The sequence below is a fragment of the Lemur catta genome, chromosome 2 (assembly GCF_020740605.2).
Source record: "Lemur catta isolate mLemCat1 chromosome 2, mLemCat1.pri, whole genome shotgun sequence".
Classification (NCBI taxonomy): Eukaryota; Metazoa; Chordata; class Mammalia; order Primates; family Lemuridae; genus Lemur; species Lemur catta.
The window spans coordinates 12357220-12376250 of record NC_059129.1 but is presented as its reverse complement, the minus strand read 5'-3'; the positions used below and the strand labels follow the sequence as shown (position 1 = coordinate 12376250).

The following is a 19031-nucleotide window of genomic DNA, read 5'->3' as shown; positions in this document are numbered from 1 at the left end:
TCTCCAGTTTGCAAAAGAATTTCCAGTGGCCTATTTTGGACACTGCCCTCCTTCTCCCCACCTGTCACGTCCACACTCAGAGGGACATTGCTGTGGTTTGAAGGTTTGTCCCTTCCGAACTCATGTTGAAATATAATGGTCGTTGTGATGGTATTGGGAGGTGGGATCATGCAGAGGTGTTTAGGTCACGAGAGCTCTGTGTCTGTGAATTGCTTAGTGCTGTTATCACAAGAGTGGGTTAGTAACTGTGGGAGCAGGTTCATCCCTCTTGCATGCACCCTCACTTTCTCTCTCTCTCTGTCTCTCTCTCTCTCTCTTTCTCCCTCTAACCTCCACCACCTGATGACTTAGCAAGAAGGTCCATGTCAGATGCCGGCACCTTGACATTGGACTTCCCAGTCTCTAGAACTGTGAACCAATGAATTCTGTTCATTATAAATGACCCAGCCTCAGGCACTCTGGCCTAGCAGCACAAAACACACTAAGACAGACACATCTGATTTCCTGCAGTCCCCGGGAACATGACAGCAGAGGCCTCCAAAGTCCAGCTCACACAATGATAAGGAAGAGAGAGAAAATACCCAAACTTTCTTCTCTATTTATACTTTGTACCAACCTCTAACAATGTCAATTTTGAGAGATGTGTTTTATAATAGACATAATACATTGGTACGGTGAGTTGTACCTGCACCTGACTCATAAATATATAACAAATGTGTGCCATTTGCATGTAATGTAAACATTACAAATAATGTAAACTTTCCTATTATCCCATCTTAGAGAGGAGGAAACTGAGTCACAGAGATGCATGTGCCCAAAGTCACACTGTGGCTCAGAGGCAGGGCTGGGAACTAAAATTTCCTTGGTCTCCGAGGGGGGCTGGCCTAGTGCTCCTTTGCTTTCAGCTGTCACTCTGAGCTGTCTCCAGCAGTGTGAAGAGGAGGTAGGAGAAAAGGGAGGGAGGAGGAGGGGACTGGTGTCCCCCCAGCCTGGCCCAGCTCCTGGCAGGCCCCGCCTGAACCTCAGAGAGCAATCCTGGGCCCAAGCTCCCACCAAAGAGCCTCTCTCCTCCACTCGGGCCGGAAGGTTGCTCTCTGGGGACTCAGGATGCCAAGGTGGGGGCTGTGGGCTGCAGCCTCCCTGACCCTCCTCTCTGTCCAGGCCTTTCCACAAACAGACATCAGCATCAGCCCAGGTGAGCGCAGGGGCCAGGCTGGGAGCAGGTGGAGAGGGGGACACACCCAGGGACTTGTTCTGTCGGTGAGGCCTGGCTGCCTCAATTGGGGGGTTAGGGGCTGGACCTGAGCCTCCTGCTAGCTTCCCCCCAATCTGCTTTGTCACGGGCACTCTCCCAGGCCCTGACCTGAAAAGTCTTGGGTTTAAATCCCAGTTTTGCAGTTTACAAGCTGTGCAAAATGGGACAAGTTTCTTTCCTTTTTCTTTTCTTTTTTTTTTTTTTTTGAGACAGAGCCTCACTCTGTTGCCCGGGCTAGACCGCAGTGGTGTCATGACAGCTGACTACAACCTCCAACTCTTCTGGGCTCAAGCAATCCCCCTGCCTCAGCCTCCCGTGTAGCTGGGACTACAGGTGTGCACCACAACACCAGGCTAATTTTTCTATTTTTAGTAGAGATGGGCTCTTGCTTTTGCTCAGGCTGGTCTTGAACTCCTGAGTTCAAGCAGTCCTCCAGCCTGGGCCTCCCAGAGTGCTAGGATTACAGGTGCCAGGCCTTACTCTGGGACTTTCATTACTCACCTCCTGAACATGCAAATATACATGCAAATAGTGCAACTCAACCACACCCCCTAGGTTTGCTTTGGGGGGTGAAAAAGAAAAACCTTTAGACAACCTCTGAGTGTTGGGAAGATTTAGCCAGACTAAATCCTTTCCCCAAAACCTTTTCTTTGAACCTGTTGCTTAACTGGATTAATGAGTGTAACGTGCTCAGAATAGTGCTTGGCACCTAGTAAGAGCTACATAAATATTTCATATTATTCTTCTTTGACTATCAAAAAGTTTCCTGTCCTGGGCTCTTGCGTCCAAGAACTGTCTGTAACAAAGGAAAGCATAGCAAAGTGTTTTGAAGCTCAGGACGTGCTTCTGCAGGGCCTCAGGGGTGCAGATGGGGAATGAGTCAAGCTCTGTAACCTTTTCCTCTCCCCTCTGAGAACCTGCCATTGCACTCTCAGCTCTGGGAATGTCCCAGGGCCCAGGCTATTTCTGCTGCAATAATGTCCAGTGTTTACTAGAATGCCAGCCTGTGAGCCAGGCACTGGCTTCCCTGTGAAGTAAGCACTATGATCATGCCCATTGTACAGATGGGAAAACTGAGGCACAAAGTGCTGAGTTTCCCACTAGAGCCATCTGACTCTAGAGTCCAAGCTCTGAAGCTGGAGCACAGAGGCCTAGGCAACTGTGTCCCTACCTGCTAGAGCAGCCCTGATGTGAGAGTGTCCCTTGGACACTCGGGCCCATTCCCACTGCTCTATGGTCACAGCACTCTGTGCATACTTCTAGAACACTTAGTACATGGTGACTCTTTGCCATGTTGTGTTCCTCCTTCTAGACTGTGAGCAATCTGAGGACGTGCACCTTAAGACAAATAGGCACTCAGGAAATGTTGACTTATTTGCTTAATTAATTAATTGTTAAATTTGGTATTTATACATATTTTACAAATGAGAAAACTAAGATCAGAAAAAAGATGTTTTCTAGAAGTGCTACACTGTTTAGGAGTTTCCAAGTCTGTCAGACATGAGTCTCAATCCTGGCACTGCCACTTGGTAGCCAAGTGACTTAAGCTCTCTGCGCCTCAGTTTCCTCATCTGTAAAATGGGGATGATACTGAAACCTCCTAGGTTGGCCTCAGGAGTCACTTACTAAGCACCCAATCAATGGTCACTGCAATGTAAGAAAGTGTCCGGTGCTTCTTCCTCTGTATCATGTGGCCTCAAGAGCAGCCCAGAGAAGGGACAGCAAAGCTTAGGTAGGAGAGACCCAACACTGGCAGTTCTGCTCCCAGAGCCAGGGCTCACCATGAAAGCCAGTCTGGCAAGTGCGGCTCCCAGCAGCCACCTGCCTGGAATCTGTGAGACACTTCCTTCCGGGCCCCTGGGAGCACCCGCGGCCCAGTATGGGGACTGGGAGGACAAATGTGGCCCCCAGTGCCTCCCCACCTCCCCGCCTGGCTGGGTCCCAAGGCTGATCTGGGCAGAAGGCAGCAGGGTAGCTCATGTGTGGGCGGCTGGACGGGGGCCAGGGGAGCGAACAGCCAGATTGAGTAGGAAGGTGACAATTTATTCTCTTAAAAAGAGAGAGGGGGGAGAAAAAGAGCCCTGAATTCCACTGGTGTGTTTTCTTTCCCTAACAAGCTCAGAACTCCCAAAGGCTTTGACTCCCACCTGGGCTGGGAGACCTTGGGGGGCCTCTGGTGCTGCTAATTGAAGTATAATAAAAAGACCATGTGGTTTGGCCTCTGGTTCCCGGAGCAACAAGCCCCTTGTGTGGCCTCCCCCCACTGCTTCCCTTCCCCCACCGGCAGCTTCATCTCTTGCTTCTTCGCAAATTCCCAGCCACGCTAACCCGGTTCCAATTCGCCAAATGCTGCATTCTCCCTCGCACCTCCAGACCGTTGCACTGCTGTGCCCTCCACCTGGAACGCTCTTTCTGTGACTCTTATTCATCCTTCAGGTCTCAGCTGAGACATCACCTCCTCTAGGAAGCCCCCCGGCCCAGATCTCCAAGCCTTGGTGATGTGCTGCTTTTAGGTGCTCGTGTGGCAACACCCCGTATTTCCTCCATTTAGGAAGGTGACTTGATGGTGGCCTGTTGTAATCACCTTTGGGCTCCTTGAAGACAGGGACGGGGCAGCCACCAATTCAACTAGGGAGAGAAAGGGGAATAACGGTTTCCGAAATAATTTGAGATCTGCATCAAGTTTTTGCCAGCATGACACACATGCGCGAATTACATGTGAGTGATGTCTTTATTTCTGTGCTTATTTTTCTTAATTTTGGCCTGCATAGACTGTAAGACCCATGAGGTCAGAAACACATCTGTATAGTTTGCCATAGCATCTTCATCTTGTAGCCGACTGCTCGAGACCAAGTGGGTGCACAAACAGTACTTGTTCAATGAATACAGACATAGATGAAGGACCGGACCATCAAGATTAGAGCAAAAGCAAATGGACTTAAATGCAGTAGGAATCTCTAGGTCTGTAGCCAGACAGCCTGGCTTCAAATCCTACCTCTGCCCATTAGGAACTCTGTGATCTTGGGAAAGTTAGTCAACCTCTCTGTGCTTTGGTTTCTTCATCTGCAAAGTGGAGATGATAGTGGTACCTACCTCGTAGGATGTATGAAGATTGAATGAATCAATATGTATAAAGCACTTAACACAGTGCCTGGCACACGGTGAGTGTCGAGTAAGAGTTGGCTCTGGTTGTTGTGTTGCCATGGTTACCTGACTGTCAAGCTGCAAAGCTGTAGAAATTCCTTCACAAGAGACAGATTAGCAAAGGCTGGTTTGGGGTCAGGTTGATGAGGGGCCCTCAGTTCCCAGTTTCTAAAACCGCAGAGGTGGAGGAGGAGGGGGATACCAGGCGGGTTGGAGTTAATGACCATCCCAGCGCAACAAGCCATCGCTCCCTTCTGCCTCCCTGTCCTCCCAATTAAAGGAGAGTAGTAATTGAGCAGTGACCTGTCACAGCCCCATTTTCTGGTATGTTTCACCCCAGGAATCCATAACAACTATTCATTGTAAAAAAATCAAAGGGACCAGAAGTGGGGAGGAGGGGTGCAAACAGCTCAGGGAGCTTGTTTTCCACACTGGGGGTTGGGGGCTTCCCTTTGAAATATGCACCAAACTTCAGGACCAAGGACCCTTCCCTCCTCTTCCCCCCAAGCCCCCTTTGCTTAATTATTATTATTATTATTTTGCTGTACCCTATTCAGTGAGAGAATGAATGAATGAGTAATTCTACAGGCTCCATCTCTCTGTATGGTGCACTGTAGACCAGTGCTCCCCAGATTTCCATACGCACATGAATCACCCAGGGGATCTTGTTAAAATGCAGATTCGGAGTCAGTGGGCTGGGCTGGGGCCTGGGAGTCTGCACTGCTAAGGAGCCCAGAGGACACTGAGGTTCCCCTTCTCAGCAATGGCGCTGAACAATCCGGGCAACCAGGATCGGGCAACGTGCCTTCAGGGCTTGGGTAGAAACCTCCAGGAATGCCGTCCTAGCGTCTGGACTCCCGGTTTCCAAGGCATCAGGACACACGGGTGGCGCACACAGTCTTCTCATCGTTTTCCCAAAAGGCTGCCCCAGAGAAGTGGTGTTTGGTTCCCTACATGTATTTATTCATTCAAGACTAGTCGTTGTGCACCTACTATGTGCCAAGGCATTCGGGGAGAGGAATGATCATGACAGATGCTGACAGGGAATGGGGCAGGGAGGGCCACACAGGAATTCACGGGGACTTTTGAAAGTTGGGGTGCAGGGGACGCTAGGAGCATTTACCAGAGGCTCCTACCTCATCTTCCCTGAAAAGTCACCATGCAGCTGAGACTCAAAGGAGAAGCAGGAATTGGGCAGAGTCAGGTCAAGGGATGTATCTGCAAAGGTCTGGACACGTGTGTGAGAAATGGGAAGAGTTTGAGCATGTCTGGAGCGAGGAGGTCGAGGAATGGCCAATAAGCCAAAGGCAGGAAGCTCCCAAGGGCAATGAGAACACCCGAAGGGCTTCAGGGAGCAAAGGTCAAAAAGAAAGGACACCTCTGGATCTGGGAGGTGGGACAGGGCAGGAGAGGAGCTAAGAGGCAGTGGAGAAGGTCGTGGTGAGAGACGGCGGGGCAGGGAGGGTAAAGAAAGAAAGAAACAAATGGGTGTTTAGGAGACGGTATAGACAAGACTCGAGAACTGAGTGGCTGTGAGGAGAGGAAAAAGGAAAGGAGGTAAAGGTGATTTTTGACAAATTATCCAACAACGCCAGAGAATTCTGACCAATTCCAGCCAATTCTCGCCAACTTCGCCTAATAATCCCATCCAATCCTAGCTACGGTATTTGATGTCAAGTGAAATATGTAGGTAGAGTAAACATAATGGGTATCCTAAGTTGGATCTGGGAAGAAGAAAACACTGAATAAAGCCTGGAGTTTAATGATACTGTACCTGTGTTCAGTAAGGTGTTAACATCAGGGGAAACTGGGTGGAGGTGTTCAGGAGCCCTCCACGCTATCTCTGCAACTTTTCTGTAAATCTAAATTTATTCCAAAATAAAGTTGTTTTTTTTTTTTAAAAAGTGAAGGAAAAGAAAAAGAGGTAGAGGACAAAGAGGGTGGAAACTTCCAGATCAGAGAATATAGTGAATAAGTCAAAACAAATCCTTCCCACGATAGCCCTGCAGAAAAGCCACATGAAGTCTTACAAACATCCTGTCCAAATGGACTTCCAAGAAAATGAAGGGCGGTGCCCAGGGGTCAGAAACAAAGGTGAAGGCCAAAGCATGGGGCACGTCACTCTAGAGCTCTGCGTGGACCATCAGCCTCAGTAGTGCAGGGACTTGGGTTTTAACACCCACGTCGAGGGAGGAGGTGAAGCCAGAGCCATTTGAAGTGGGGAATTGAGACTGAAGCCCTTTCTCAGAGCAGAGACTCTCGAAGAGTTCTACCTTGAATGGAAGGAAGGCCAGGGGGGAAATCCTCCTCCTGTCAGAGAGAGATGACAAAAAAGTACCCTTCATCCTAAACTCAGGGAGGAAAGTGCCAGACTTCCCTTCTGCAATGTTCTTTGGTGAGGTCCTTGCTGTTAAATTTAAACACAATGTTAAACCAGAGTCTCCAGTGCTTTTAAGTCCTGGCTTTTTACTAGTAATACATTTTAACTCTAAAATTAGAGAAATAACCCAAACTATTCTTCTAATTTGTTGTGTGGGCTGTGGTTTCATTTTTGTTAAAGAAAATACAGATAGGCTGTATTTGCTGTGTTTGCTGCGATGCTTTGCGTTGCTGCACTGCGGGATTATTTCACATTGCTGGAGTCCCGGCTTCCGTCTCGGGCCAGGTTTCTCAACCTTGGTGGCACTGACATTTTGGATCAGGTCACTCTTTGTTGTGGGAAGATGTGCATTGTCAGATATTTAGCAGTGTCCCTGGCCTCTACCCACGAGATGCCAGTAGCACCCCCACTTCCAGTTGTGACCACTGAAAATGTCTCCAGGCGTTGTCCAATGTCCCCTGGGGGGCAAAGCTCACCTTTCCTGCTCAAGGGTGACTAACCATTCCAGTTTTCTGGAAACTGGAGGGGTACCTGGATTGTGGGATTTTGCTTTTAAAACTGGGATAGTCCTGGGCACACTGGGATGGGGTGGTCACCCTACTTCCATCTCTAAGATGAGTATTTAGGATGCCAAGTAATTCGAGAATGAGTAGAAGTGGGGGAAGTGGTTTAGCACCAGCATAAACTGTACTCCTGGTGAGTCATTCCAGCCATTCTTGGACAAACTTAGCTAAGTGCTCACCGACAAGTGTCCTTGGTTACAAGTGGAAAGAAGATGAGAATGATTTGCTGCTTCTCAGCCAAGCTGAGGGAGAAGCTGCTGCAAAAGTAGACGCCAGGGAGGGACTCAGTGGAGGCTGTCTGTGTGGTGGGCAGTGGCAGAAGCTCCCCACAAAGAGCTCAACAACACCCAGCCTGACAAGGGGGCCTTCAACCCTCTCGGCCAATGCCACTGTCAGGCACCGAGGCCATGTCCTCCTAAACCCATGCTCCCCGTCAAGAAAGGAGGAGCCCGCGGCCCAGAGAGAAGTGGGGACAGGCCGAGGATACTACACCCACCCGCCTCCCCAAGCAGAGCTTTTTCCCTTTGCCATATAGAAGAGGGTTAGGAGAGCAAACTGGGAACCAACTGGCTCCAGTTTGGGTGCTGGTGTGCACTGAAGGCAGGTTAGCCAGGACCGTGGGGTTGACCAGGACCCTTCAGCACCACCGCTAGAGTTGGGGGAGGGGCTGCTCCTGGTCAAATGGGAGAACCCAGTGGCTCTGCCCAGCCCTGGGAAGCATGGCCTGCAGCCAGCCTGCTTGGCATAGCTCTCTTGATTAAAGCAATGGTCCCTTTGTTTCCCCAGAAAAATGCACAGAAGCATACACACACACACACACACACACACACACACACACACACTTTTGACTTTGCATTTTTATTTCAGGGGATTCACTATATGCCTGAAGCCTATCAAACCGGGTTATAAAACCCTGAGCTGATCACTAATAATCATACTATTACACAATCCATCTGTACCAAGTACTTGGTGAATTTATGTGGCCCAATTAGTTGGCCCGGCAACCATGTGCAGTAGGTACAATAAAGACCATTAACCATTCTTAGCCCTGTGATTTCCTATGATGACGCATCACACAGACTTCAGAGTTAGGGAGGCCTGGGTTCAAATCCCTACTCTGCCACTTACTTGTAGGATGACCCTGGGCAAGTCACTTAACCTGTCCAAGCCTCAGTCTCCCTCTATGTGCTTGGCACATCATAAATGCTCAGTGAATGTTGTCCACTACTTTATTATTCCACGAGCTCAGCCAACCACTGTGGTGGCTTGAAGGCAAAGATTCCACAGGAGGGTGGCTTTCACCTACCCTTGGGGGGGGTGGCTGCAAAAGGGACCCCAGAGATCAGCTAGTTTGATGGTCAAGGAGGGACAGAATGTGCCAGAGTCCCAAGGCGGAACAGGTACAAAGCCAGGACCAGAATCCAAGCTTCCCAGCCCCAGTCTAACAGATTTCCCCACGGCTCACTGCCTGCCCCACAGGTGAGCCATCCAGCCTAACACGAGCAAGGCTCTCAGCCTGCCTCCCCCTGCCAGTCATCCTGAGTCGTGATTTCCAAATAAAGCATCTCCTCAGAAGCCTTCAGAGGGGCTGAGACTTGAGAGAGCTTTATTATCTCAACCATGGGGTGTTTTTTTTTTAATTTATTCCTTTTCAGAATTAAGAAAAAAATCCTAAACCCCAGGAGTTCAATGGGCAGAAGACACAAATAGCCTTGGCTATAGCTTGTCAATAAACACGTGGGGAAAAAAAATGTGCACCCTCGCCAGATAGCCCAGAATTGCAAATCAAAACAAGATACTGTTTTTTGCTTATAAAATTTGCAAAGATCACTGTGAAATTGATAACACTCAGCATCAACAAGGGCACAGTGAGACTGAGCGCTCTCAGACATTACCGTGGGCGCATAAATTGCTTTCAGGAGGCAATTTAGCAAATTGTAACAAAGCCTTAAAAACCTCTCCTTAGAAAACCATCAGAAATGCTGAGAAAGCTCTACGCACAAAGCTGTTCATCTCAGAATTATTTGTAATAGTTTAAAAAAAAAAAGGGAAGCAATCTAATTATCCAAAAATAAGAGAATGATTAAATAAACTCTAAGAGGGCCACTCAGTAGAGGATTCAAGAGCTATTTAAAACAATGCTTACAAAAATGTACAATGACATAGGAGCAATGTTCACGGTCTTTAATCTTTAGAAATCAGAGTTCTGACTGGTATACAGAGTATGATATAATCACAATTTCAGTTTTAAAAGTCGCTGCAAACAAATGGGACACAAGGAAAAATGTAACAAAGTATTGACATCTTCCAAGTGTTCTATGATGAGCATATGTTACTTTTATTATTTTGTAAAATTTAGGTATGTATGTGTTTTTTTGGACCTCAAGCATGAAATTGCATTAGTCATAATGGAATATGTTTTACTTGGACATATTCTTTACTTGGACACAGTCTTGAAAATATGTGCTAAGCTGTGGAAACAATGTCGGCACCGCCAACCTTCCTCCCAGTCTGTTTCCTCTCTGCCCCCAGCCCTGCCAGAGCTGCCCCAGGCCTCCCTGTGTCCCCTGTTCTGGATGGAGTTCAAGGGCCACTGCTATAGATTCTTCCCTCTCAACAAGACCTGGGCGGAGGCTGACCTCTACTGTTCTGAGTTCTCCGTGGGCAGGAAGTCCGCCAAGTTAGCCTCCATCCACAGGTGAGTGGGATCCTGGTCCTCCATAGTCCAACTAAGCATCTCTTTGGGAAAGGGGGTGGAGAATGGTATTTCCAGCTGGCATTTCTCTTCGGTAATTAAAGCTATTTTTTTTTTTTTTTGAGACAAGATCTCACTCTGTTGCCCAGACTAGAGTGCAGTGGAGTGGTTATAGCTCACTGCAGCCTCTAATTCCTGGGCTCAAGTGATCCTCCTGCCTCAGCCTCCCGAATAGCTGGGACTACAGGTGCACCCCACCAGGCCCGACTCATTTTTGTATTTTTTGTAGAGACGGGGGTCTCATTATGTTGCCCAGGCTGATCTCAAACTCCTGACCTCAAGTGATCCTCCCACCTCAGCCTCTCAAAGTGCTGGGATTATAGGCATGAGCCTCCGCACCATGCCTGAAGCTACTTTTTATCCAACCCAATTTCCCGGTGAAATTTTCCTTGCTGGTAGAAGGCAAAGCATTTAGCAGGGGTAGCAAATGGCATTCTGGAAGATTCATCTCTCAAAAGTGCCAACGTTGTGCTGGGCTCTGCTCTGTATCCCAGGGGGTTTGACCCTGTGATACAACTGACATACTTTCCACATAAAGAACATAATGTAAGGGATTTAAAGAATAATAACTAACATTTATTTGCTAGCTGTTTCATGTACACCACCATGTTAAATCTCCCTCAAACCATTATTTCGTAGATATCCTCATTTTACAGATAAGGAATGTGAGGCTCCGAAAAGGTAAGTAACTTGCTCAAAGTTACACAGCTATTAAGTGAAGGAACTGGGTTTTGAACCTGGGTCAGCAGATTCCATAGACCACTCTCCAGGGCTTCCTTCCACACTCCTCTGCGTCTGCTAAGCCCCAGCCACACTGACCCTCTCCAAGTTCTCCAGCCTGATCCAGCCCTTCCTCCTCCATACCTTTGCACATTCTGTTCCCCATGCTGCAAATTCCCATCCGTGTCTCCTCCTCCAGGTAAATACCTCCTCAGACTTCAAGACAGCTCTGACAAAATCGCTTCGCAGAAGTCCCCTCTAACTGCCTAGCAGCCTAATCACACTCATCACCCACCTCTCCGAGAGCACTTCCTTCCTCACAGTTTAACTCCTTGTTTTCACATCTGACTTCCCTGCTGATTTGTGAGTTCCTCCGGCCAGGTGTGATAGGGTCCAAATCACAATCTTGTCTCTGTTCCTCAGGAATCTCAGAGACTTAAGTTAGAAAGAGGGTCGCTTTTTTATGAGTAGAACCACTGAGTTTTGTTAAGAATAGAGAAAGGGACCTTTATCTTGGTCTCCAAATGAGTCTGGAGTCCACTCACCTGTTCTTCCAACAGATATGTTGAACACCTCCTGAATTCTCAGGGAGGCCGAGGAACATACTGAAACACTCAGAGTTTAACCAGGAAAGCAGGAACTGCTGCAGGTATTTAAAACAGAATTTAAGTCATATACATGTGGCCGGGTGCGGTGGCTCACGCCTGTAATCCTAGCACTCTGGGAGGCCGAGGTGGGTGGATCGCTCGAGGTCAGGAGTTCGAGACCAGCCTGAGCAAGAGCGAGACCCCTGTCTCTACTTAAAAAAAAAAAAAAAAATAGAAAGAAATGATCTGGACAGCTAAAAATATATAGAGAAAAAAAATTAGCCAGGCATGGTGGCTCATGCCTGTAGTCCCAGCTACTCGGGAGGCTGAGGCAGGAGGATCTCTTAAGCCCTGGAGTTTGAGGCTGCTGTGAGCTAGGCTGACACCACGGCACTCTAGCCTGGGCAACAGAGTGAGACTCTGTCTCAAAAAATAAGAAAAAAAGTGATTCCAAATCAAGATTTTGCTTTAGCCAGCCCACGGGGAGGACAGCTCAGCCTGCCTCATTGTCCTTGCAACCTAGACCTTGCTGAACTGTGCATCAGAAGGACAATTCAGGGGTTTTTCAACAATCCCTGACCCAGCTCCTGTTCTTTTCTGCCATGAGTTTACCTTCGTCCTCACTTCTCAACTCCTAGAACCCCTCTTTCTCTCGTACCAACATCTTCTCCCTTTTCTCTCTTGTACAGGTTGTTCCCCACTTTGGCACATAATACTTCCCTGAAAACACACAGAAAAGTTGAATTTGAGCAACACATTCACCTGTTATAAATGGAGTTCAGTTCTCATAAAGCTAAGTACTAGTATAAAATTCCTGGTTTCATCTCATCTTTGAAACACAATCCAATTCGATATAGCATTTTCTTCTTGCCTTTTCATTTCGTTCCTTTCCTCATAATTAAACACACAATCAGCTTATGTGCACAGAACATCTGATTAAACTTTAAGATTTTCATACTTTCAGTTTACCTAATAATTTCCATTTCTGTTTCGAGTGACGGTTGAATTGAATTAAGTTCATTTCATCTCAGCTTCTTATTACTTGCAACAGCACCTTGGGCCTTTCCATTTTCCAGTTATTTTGATCAGATATGGGGGAAATGTAATAAGATATTCAAATAGTTTATCCAAACAGGTGCTGTTGAACAAAGATGGTGATAACGCTAAAATGACGAGGCTGCTGTCCTACCGGGTGACTGCTCAAAATACATGTTCAGCAGTTGACAAAGGAGAGCCGGAACAGCACAGGAGAGGGGCATTTGTGGGTGCCATTGCTTACCCAGCTGGGTAGGACCAAGGTTAACAACCACTGGACTGAAGAATGCTCCGTCCCCAGAAATGTTATCGCTCTCCTTTGGGCCAGAACACAGGCTCTCGAGCACCAGCATCGAATAGAGCCTGGTGATGGTGCAGGGGAGAAGATGCCAAATAGAAATGAGATGTGATGTTGGTCCGGGAGTCCTTGCAGCTCGTTTGGGGACTCCAGATCTTGAAAATGGAGAACTAAACCAACCAGCCAGGCACCGGGGGGACAGGCACTTTGGGCTACAGGCAGTCAGATTTTTAGGGATGAATAGTAGTGCTGAGTCCTTCTTTGAGCTGGCATGGGTCAAATCCAGAGATGCCCATGTGCAGATGGCATTATATGGGTGACCCAATCAAAAATGAAAGCACGATTGCATTATATCCTCTATTCACTTTGGTCCAAGAAGGTTAACAAGGATTGTTTTCAGTTTTCAACTCTATCCCATGAAAAGAGGCAAGAGGGAACATGTTACTGTTTCTTACATTTGCAGCTGGGAAGAAAATGTCTTTGTGTACGACCTCGTGAACAGCTGTGTCCCTGGCATCCCCGCTGACATCTGGACAGGCCTTCACGATCACAGACAGGTGAGGAAGCAATGACGAGCAGGTCCCCTTGGAAGCTCCAGCCAGGATTCCATGTTGATGTAACAATCCTCTCACTTCTGCACCAGGCCACTGCTATGCACACAGCTCGCAGAGAGAAATCCGACACCAAGATGCCACAGTTAGACTGTGACACATTTGTGAAAGACATTTAATGATGTCCCACTAAATGAGGGGAACATATAGCATGTTCAGAAAAGGCCTCTGTTTTGACTTCAGTTTTCTAAAAAAAACAAGCACCAAAGCACAATTAGATGTGCGAGAGATTTTTGAGGGCCATATCTGGGAAAGGAAAAACAGGAAGGGGCACAAATAGGCAGAGAAGGTCTTCAGACAACGACGTGGGTCTGAGACCTGTGAAAGGAGAATAGGGAGGACAGACTGGGTAGCAAGAGCCTCAGATCACAGCTCAGTTCTGAGAAAGTCTTGGCCAGGCCAGAGGGGAGTCCCACGCAAAGAATGCCCAGAACAGGAACCCGGCGCTGGGCAGCAATGGGCCAGGACTCGTACCTGTGAGTCACTGTCTGGGAACAGCCCGGAGGAAGTGTGGGCTCACTGGGAATGCAATAGTAGCTCCAAAGGGGCAGAAGAAGCATGTCCTCGGCACAAACAAGGTGGTGAGTCCAAAGTGGCAGGAGGGCCGGGGCTGCCCATCAGCTCTGCTCCCTGCAGCTGGCCCTCCCGAAGGTGATCTGAGCCGTGCGCCTCTGTGGCTGCCACAGCCTCTCTGAGTAAGGGACATTTAAGCTAGTACCTAACAGATAAATAGAAGCCAACCAAAGGGTAGAGCATTGCAAGTAGAGGGATAAGCAAGGGCCAAGGTCCTAGGTAGGGGACATCATGGGCATTCAAGGAAGCGGAAGACCAGTGTGGCTGGGATGCAGATTGGGGAAGGGGTGAGCAGAATAATGGAGAATAAGGCTGGAGAGGCTGGTGTGGCCAGATCTCAAACCTGGCAATACCCAAACTCCACCTGGAGCTTTCATGCCCAAGTTTTCCCCAGGCAAGCCGCAACCTGAGTCTCTATTCTGCATGTATGATTCTTGCCCTGCCTCAGAGCACTACAGAGAACAGACTCCAGTTTCAGCTCCTGTTCTGCCGCTTACTCGCTGGTGGGCAACTTTGGGCAATTTTTGAGAACCTGTCTGAGCCTCAGTTTCTCCATCTGTAAAATGGGGATGATAATAATAGTGCCTTGTTGTAAAAATATAGGTGAGCCAATGTATGCAAAGGGCTTAGCACGGTGCTTGGCACACTCTGAGAACTCATCGAGAGCGGTGGAAGTTGCTAAAGTTTCCGCTAATGTAGCAGAAGTAACAGCATGGTCAGACTCAACATGGATATTTTTTAAATCAATAGAATTCATCTGATAAGAACTCATATAGAAGTTGTAATTTTTTTAGAAAACCACTAGCATTTCCATTTATAATAGTAACTTCAAACTTGGATTATAACACCATTAAATCAGAGTTTAAGGAACTTGTAAAATAATAAAAATAATAATAATAACAGCAACAAACAACCCAGGAATAGGGCTTGTTTTCCTCTCTCTCTTCATGGCTAGGCACCATGTGCCAGGCACTGTGCTAAGTCTTTCACATGGTTTAATTTGTTCAACCCTCACAGCAACTTTCTGAAGAAGATATTAACTCCATCATATAGGTGTGGAAACTGAGGCTCAGAGAGGTTAAGTAACTTCAGATGGGATCTCAAGCTCTTGTCTCTCTCTCTGTCAGAAGTAGCAGTCCATTCCCATTATATGGCATGGTCTCCATAATCCTCAGGGCTTTGGGGGATACTTTTCCAAAAACTTAAATAAACAGAGAAATGGATCTTCTTCCTGAATGTTGCAAACATGTAGTTCTTTCCATAGTTAATTTGCACATGTATTGCAACACCAGTCAAATTCCCAACAGGACTTTTCTTGTCATTGGTCAGAGTAGTTCCATATGAGGCAAGAAAAACACAGACTATTTATACAAAAAAGAAAGACATGAGGAGTGACTCCCATCCACTGGCAAAGTTAGGATCTGGGTACTAGAGTCAGGAAGACCTGGGTTTGAATTCCAGCGCTAATGCTTTATTAGCTGTATGAATTTTGCATAGACCAATCTGAGTCTCCGTTTTCTCATCTGTAAAATGGGGACAACGATGGCTGCTTTGCAGGATGGTGAGGATAAAATGAGTAAAGTGCCTTGCATGGCACATAATAAACCTTTAACAAATGGCAGCTAGTAATAGTCGTAGTAATGGCAGTAGTATCTGATTAGTAGCACAAGTATCGGTGGGGACCTCTGCACAGAGGTGTTAGGTATGGAGGTGCTAAGCATGTTATCCCTGAACTGGAGCTGGCTCGAATGCTTAATCTTCCTCTCCTTGGCTTGCTTCCTTGTCCCTGGGTGGACCCCACCCCCAGGAAGGGCAGTTTGAATGGACCGATGGCTCATCCTATGACTACAGCTACTGGGATGGGAGCCAGCCGGATGACGGCATCCATGCAGACCCAGAAGAGGAAGACTGCGTGCAGATATGGTACCGGCCTACCAGCGGTGGGTGTCCCTGAGACCAGGGCTCTTGCAGAGGTGCTGGGGAGACACTTGGGATGGCAGGGAGACTGTCAAGATGTTCAGCACCTTGGAGAGCGACCAGGGGGGCTTTGGGGCATTAGGGGCATGGCCATTCTCCACAGTGGATATGTTTTAAACAATATTTAATGATGTGTTGTTGACACGCAGACTCTAATTTGGATGAAAAGACATTAGAGATAGAAGCATTAAAAAAAAAAAAAAGAGTGTAGTGAAAGGGCAGTTCTGCTGTGTCAGCGTACCAACACATCAGGGTGCAAGTCCCCACCCCAGGCTCCTGCTCCTGAATACTAGAACAAGTCCACACCTAGGGTAGCCTGAAGGTGTAAGTGACAAAAAGAGTATAGACCTGGGTTCAAATTCTGGCCCTGTTGCTTTCTAGCTTTGTGGTTTTTGCAGGAAATTACTTATCCTTTCTGAGATTCTACTTCCTCTTCCATAAAATGGGCTTAATGATCGTTCCTACCCACAGGACTGTTATGAGGATCAAAGGAGGTGCCGCTGAGATAGGACTGTGGCAAGAGCATGGACTCTGGAGTTGACTGCCCTTGTCTGACCCTCAGCTCCACCCGTATTAGTTGTATAGCCCGAGGGACCCTCTTGGTCCCTCAGATTCTTCATCTTCAAAATTAGGCTAATGATACTTAACTCACAGGGTTGATGTAAATAAAACAGGAGATAATGTACATAAAGTGGCTGCCATGCTTAGTGTTCAGTACTAGCAATCACCATGATCATCATTAACATCGTCACTCCCCACACCAATCTTGAAATAAAAACTAGTAAAGGCCGGGCGTGGTGGCTCACACCTGTAATCCTAGCACTCTGGGAGGCCGAGGCAGGAGGATCGCTTGAGCTCAGGAGTTTGAGACCGGCCTGAGCAAGAGCGAGACCCCATCTCTACTAAAAATAGAAAGAAATTAGCCAAACAACTAAAAATAGAAAAAAATTAGCCAGGCATGGTGGCGTATGCCTGTAGTCCCAGCTACTTGGGAGGCTGAGGCAGGAGGATCGCTTGAGCCCAGGAGTTTAAGACCAGCCTGAGCAACATGGTGAGACCCCATCTCCACAAAGATAGAAAAATTAGCCGGGCGTGGTGCCTCATGCCTGTAGTCCCAGCTACTCGGGAGGCTGAGGCAGGAGGATCACTCGAGCCTGGGAGTTGGAGGATTAGCCTGGGCAACAGAGCGAGACTTTGTCTCAAACAAACAACAAAAAAAGATTTGGTTCTGCCACTTACTACACACATGACCTTGAGCAAAATCACTTACATTTTACAAATAAGAACAATAATGTATTTGCCTTGTAAGATTGTCAAGAACATTAAACAAAATTACAAATATAAAGAATGTGCCTGGCACAAGGTAATTCTCAAGAAATGTTGGCTGCTATTATTTTTATTGTCATAGTCAAGCACCTTTAAACACTAAGAAATAAAAAACCAAACTGGAACTGGCATAAACAGTAAGGAGATTCTTCATTACAAATGATGGGGAGTCTTGAAGTGCAGCAGGCTCCAGGCGTGGAATAACAGGGCTCTGGCTCCTTTTCTCTGCAGTGCTCCCAGCTCTGCCCTCTTCTTTGTATTGGTTCTGTTTCGAGGCTTCCCTCATTGTCCAGAGATGGCTGTGTCACCAAGTCCTGCATTAGCAAGAAAGGGCTGCCAGTGTAGACATGAGATCTACTGGAGAGGGCTTTTACTCCAGTAGGGTGGTGGGGATACTTTTATTGTGGTGGCTGGATCTTCACCCAGATTCTCTGTTTCTTTCCATCATAGCTCTGAGGTCATGGAATGATAACACCTGCAGCCGGAAGTTCCCCTTTGTCTGCAAGATCCCATCTCTGACCATTCATTGATCCAGCCAGGCTTGCCCTCCTGGAGTGAGCTCAACTCCAGCATCGTCTTGCAGCTGTGCCTGGTGTAGACTTGCCACTGAATAAATGCAAAACACACATGGGAGGTAAATCTCCCAGACCGAGGTTTTAAACAAGTAAGTCTTAATTATGCAGGTGATTACTCGGCCAAAAGACAGGAAACCCAACTCAAACTGGCTTAATACATGAAAAATGGTGGTGGATTCATTGGCCCAAGTCACAGAAATGCAGGAGTTGTTCTGGATTCAGAGTTGAATCTCATTGGCCTGACTCAGTCACATGCCCATCCCTGAAGCTATCACTTTGGCAATTGCTGATTGATTGGACCCTGCCTGGATGCACGTCCCTGGGGCAGAACGGGGTGCAGTCAATTTCATCTGAGGGGCTGGGAGTGGGAAAATGGGGGGATGTTCGTCAAAAGGTACAAACTTTCAGTAATAAGACGAATAAGTTCTGGAGACCTGAAGTACAGTACTTGACTATAGTTGATAATAATGTATCACATCCTTTACACTTAAGAGTAGAGCTTAAGTGTTCTCACCAAAAAAAAAAAAAAAATTGCTGAAAGAGTAGATCTTAAGTGTTCTCACAACAAAAAAAGTAAATTTGTGAGGCAATGGATAGGTTAATTAGCTTGATTGTGATAATCATTTCACAATGTATACGTATATCAAAACATCATGTTGTACATTTTAACTATACACAATGTTTGTCAGTCACCTCAAATAAATAAAATTGATATATACATATACATATGTATACACACACATACATATTCTGAACCACATGGGCTCAAAGAGGAGATTGGTTCTCAAAATAAAACAAAACTATTACCAAACTCATAAGTTGCTGGTGGGAATGTAAAATGACAAAGCCAATGTGGGAAAGAGTTTGGCAATTAACTCAAAAAGTTAAACATAGACCAGGCGCAGTGGCTCACGCCTGTAATCCTAGCACTCTGGGAGGCCGAGGCGGGAGGATCACTTGAGGTCAGGAGTTCAAGACCAGCCTGAGCAATAGCGAGACCCTGTCTCTACTAAAAAAATAGAAAGAAATGATCTGGACAGCTAAAAATATATAGAGAAAAAAAAATTAGCCAGGCGTGGTGGCGCATGCCTGTAGTCCCAGCTACTTGGGAGGCTGAGGCAGAAGGATTGCTTAGGCCCAGGAGTTTGAGGTTACTGTGAGCTAGGCTGACACCATGGCACTCTAGCCTGGGCAACAGAGCGAGACTCTGTCTCAAAAAAAAAAAAAAGTTA

At 47.1% G+C, this 19031-nt stretch overlaps 1 protein-coding gene across 1 annotated transcript; it reads left to right on the top strand.

The window, feature by feature from the left end:
• Window positions 1-1107: 1107 nt before the first annotated feature.
• CLEC19A (C-type lectin domain containing 19A) lies at window positions 1108-17768 on the top strand. Its single transcript, XM_045542686.1, has 5 exons — window positions 1108-1195; window positions 9875-10040; window positions 13201-13294; window positions 15729-15861; window positions 17675-17768. Exons 1-5 carry the CDS (start codon window positions 1108-1110, stop codon window positions 17752-17754), a joined length of 561 nt encoding a protein of 186 aa, XP_045398642.1. The 3' UTR covers window positions 17755-17768.
• The last annotated feature ends 1263 nt before the right edge of the window (window positions 17769-19031 follow it).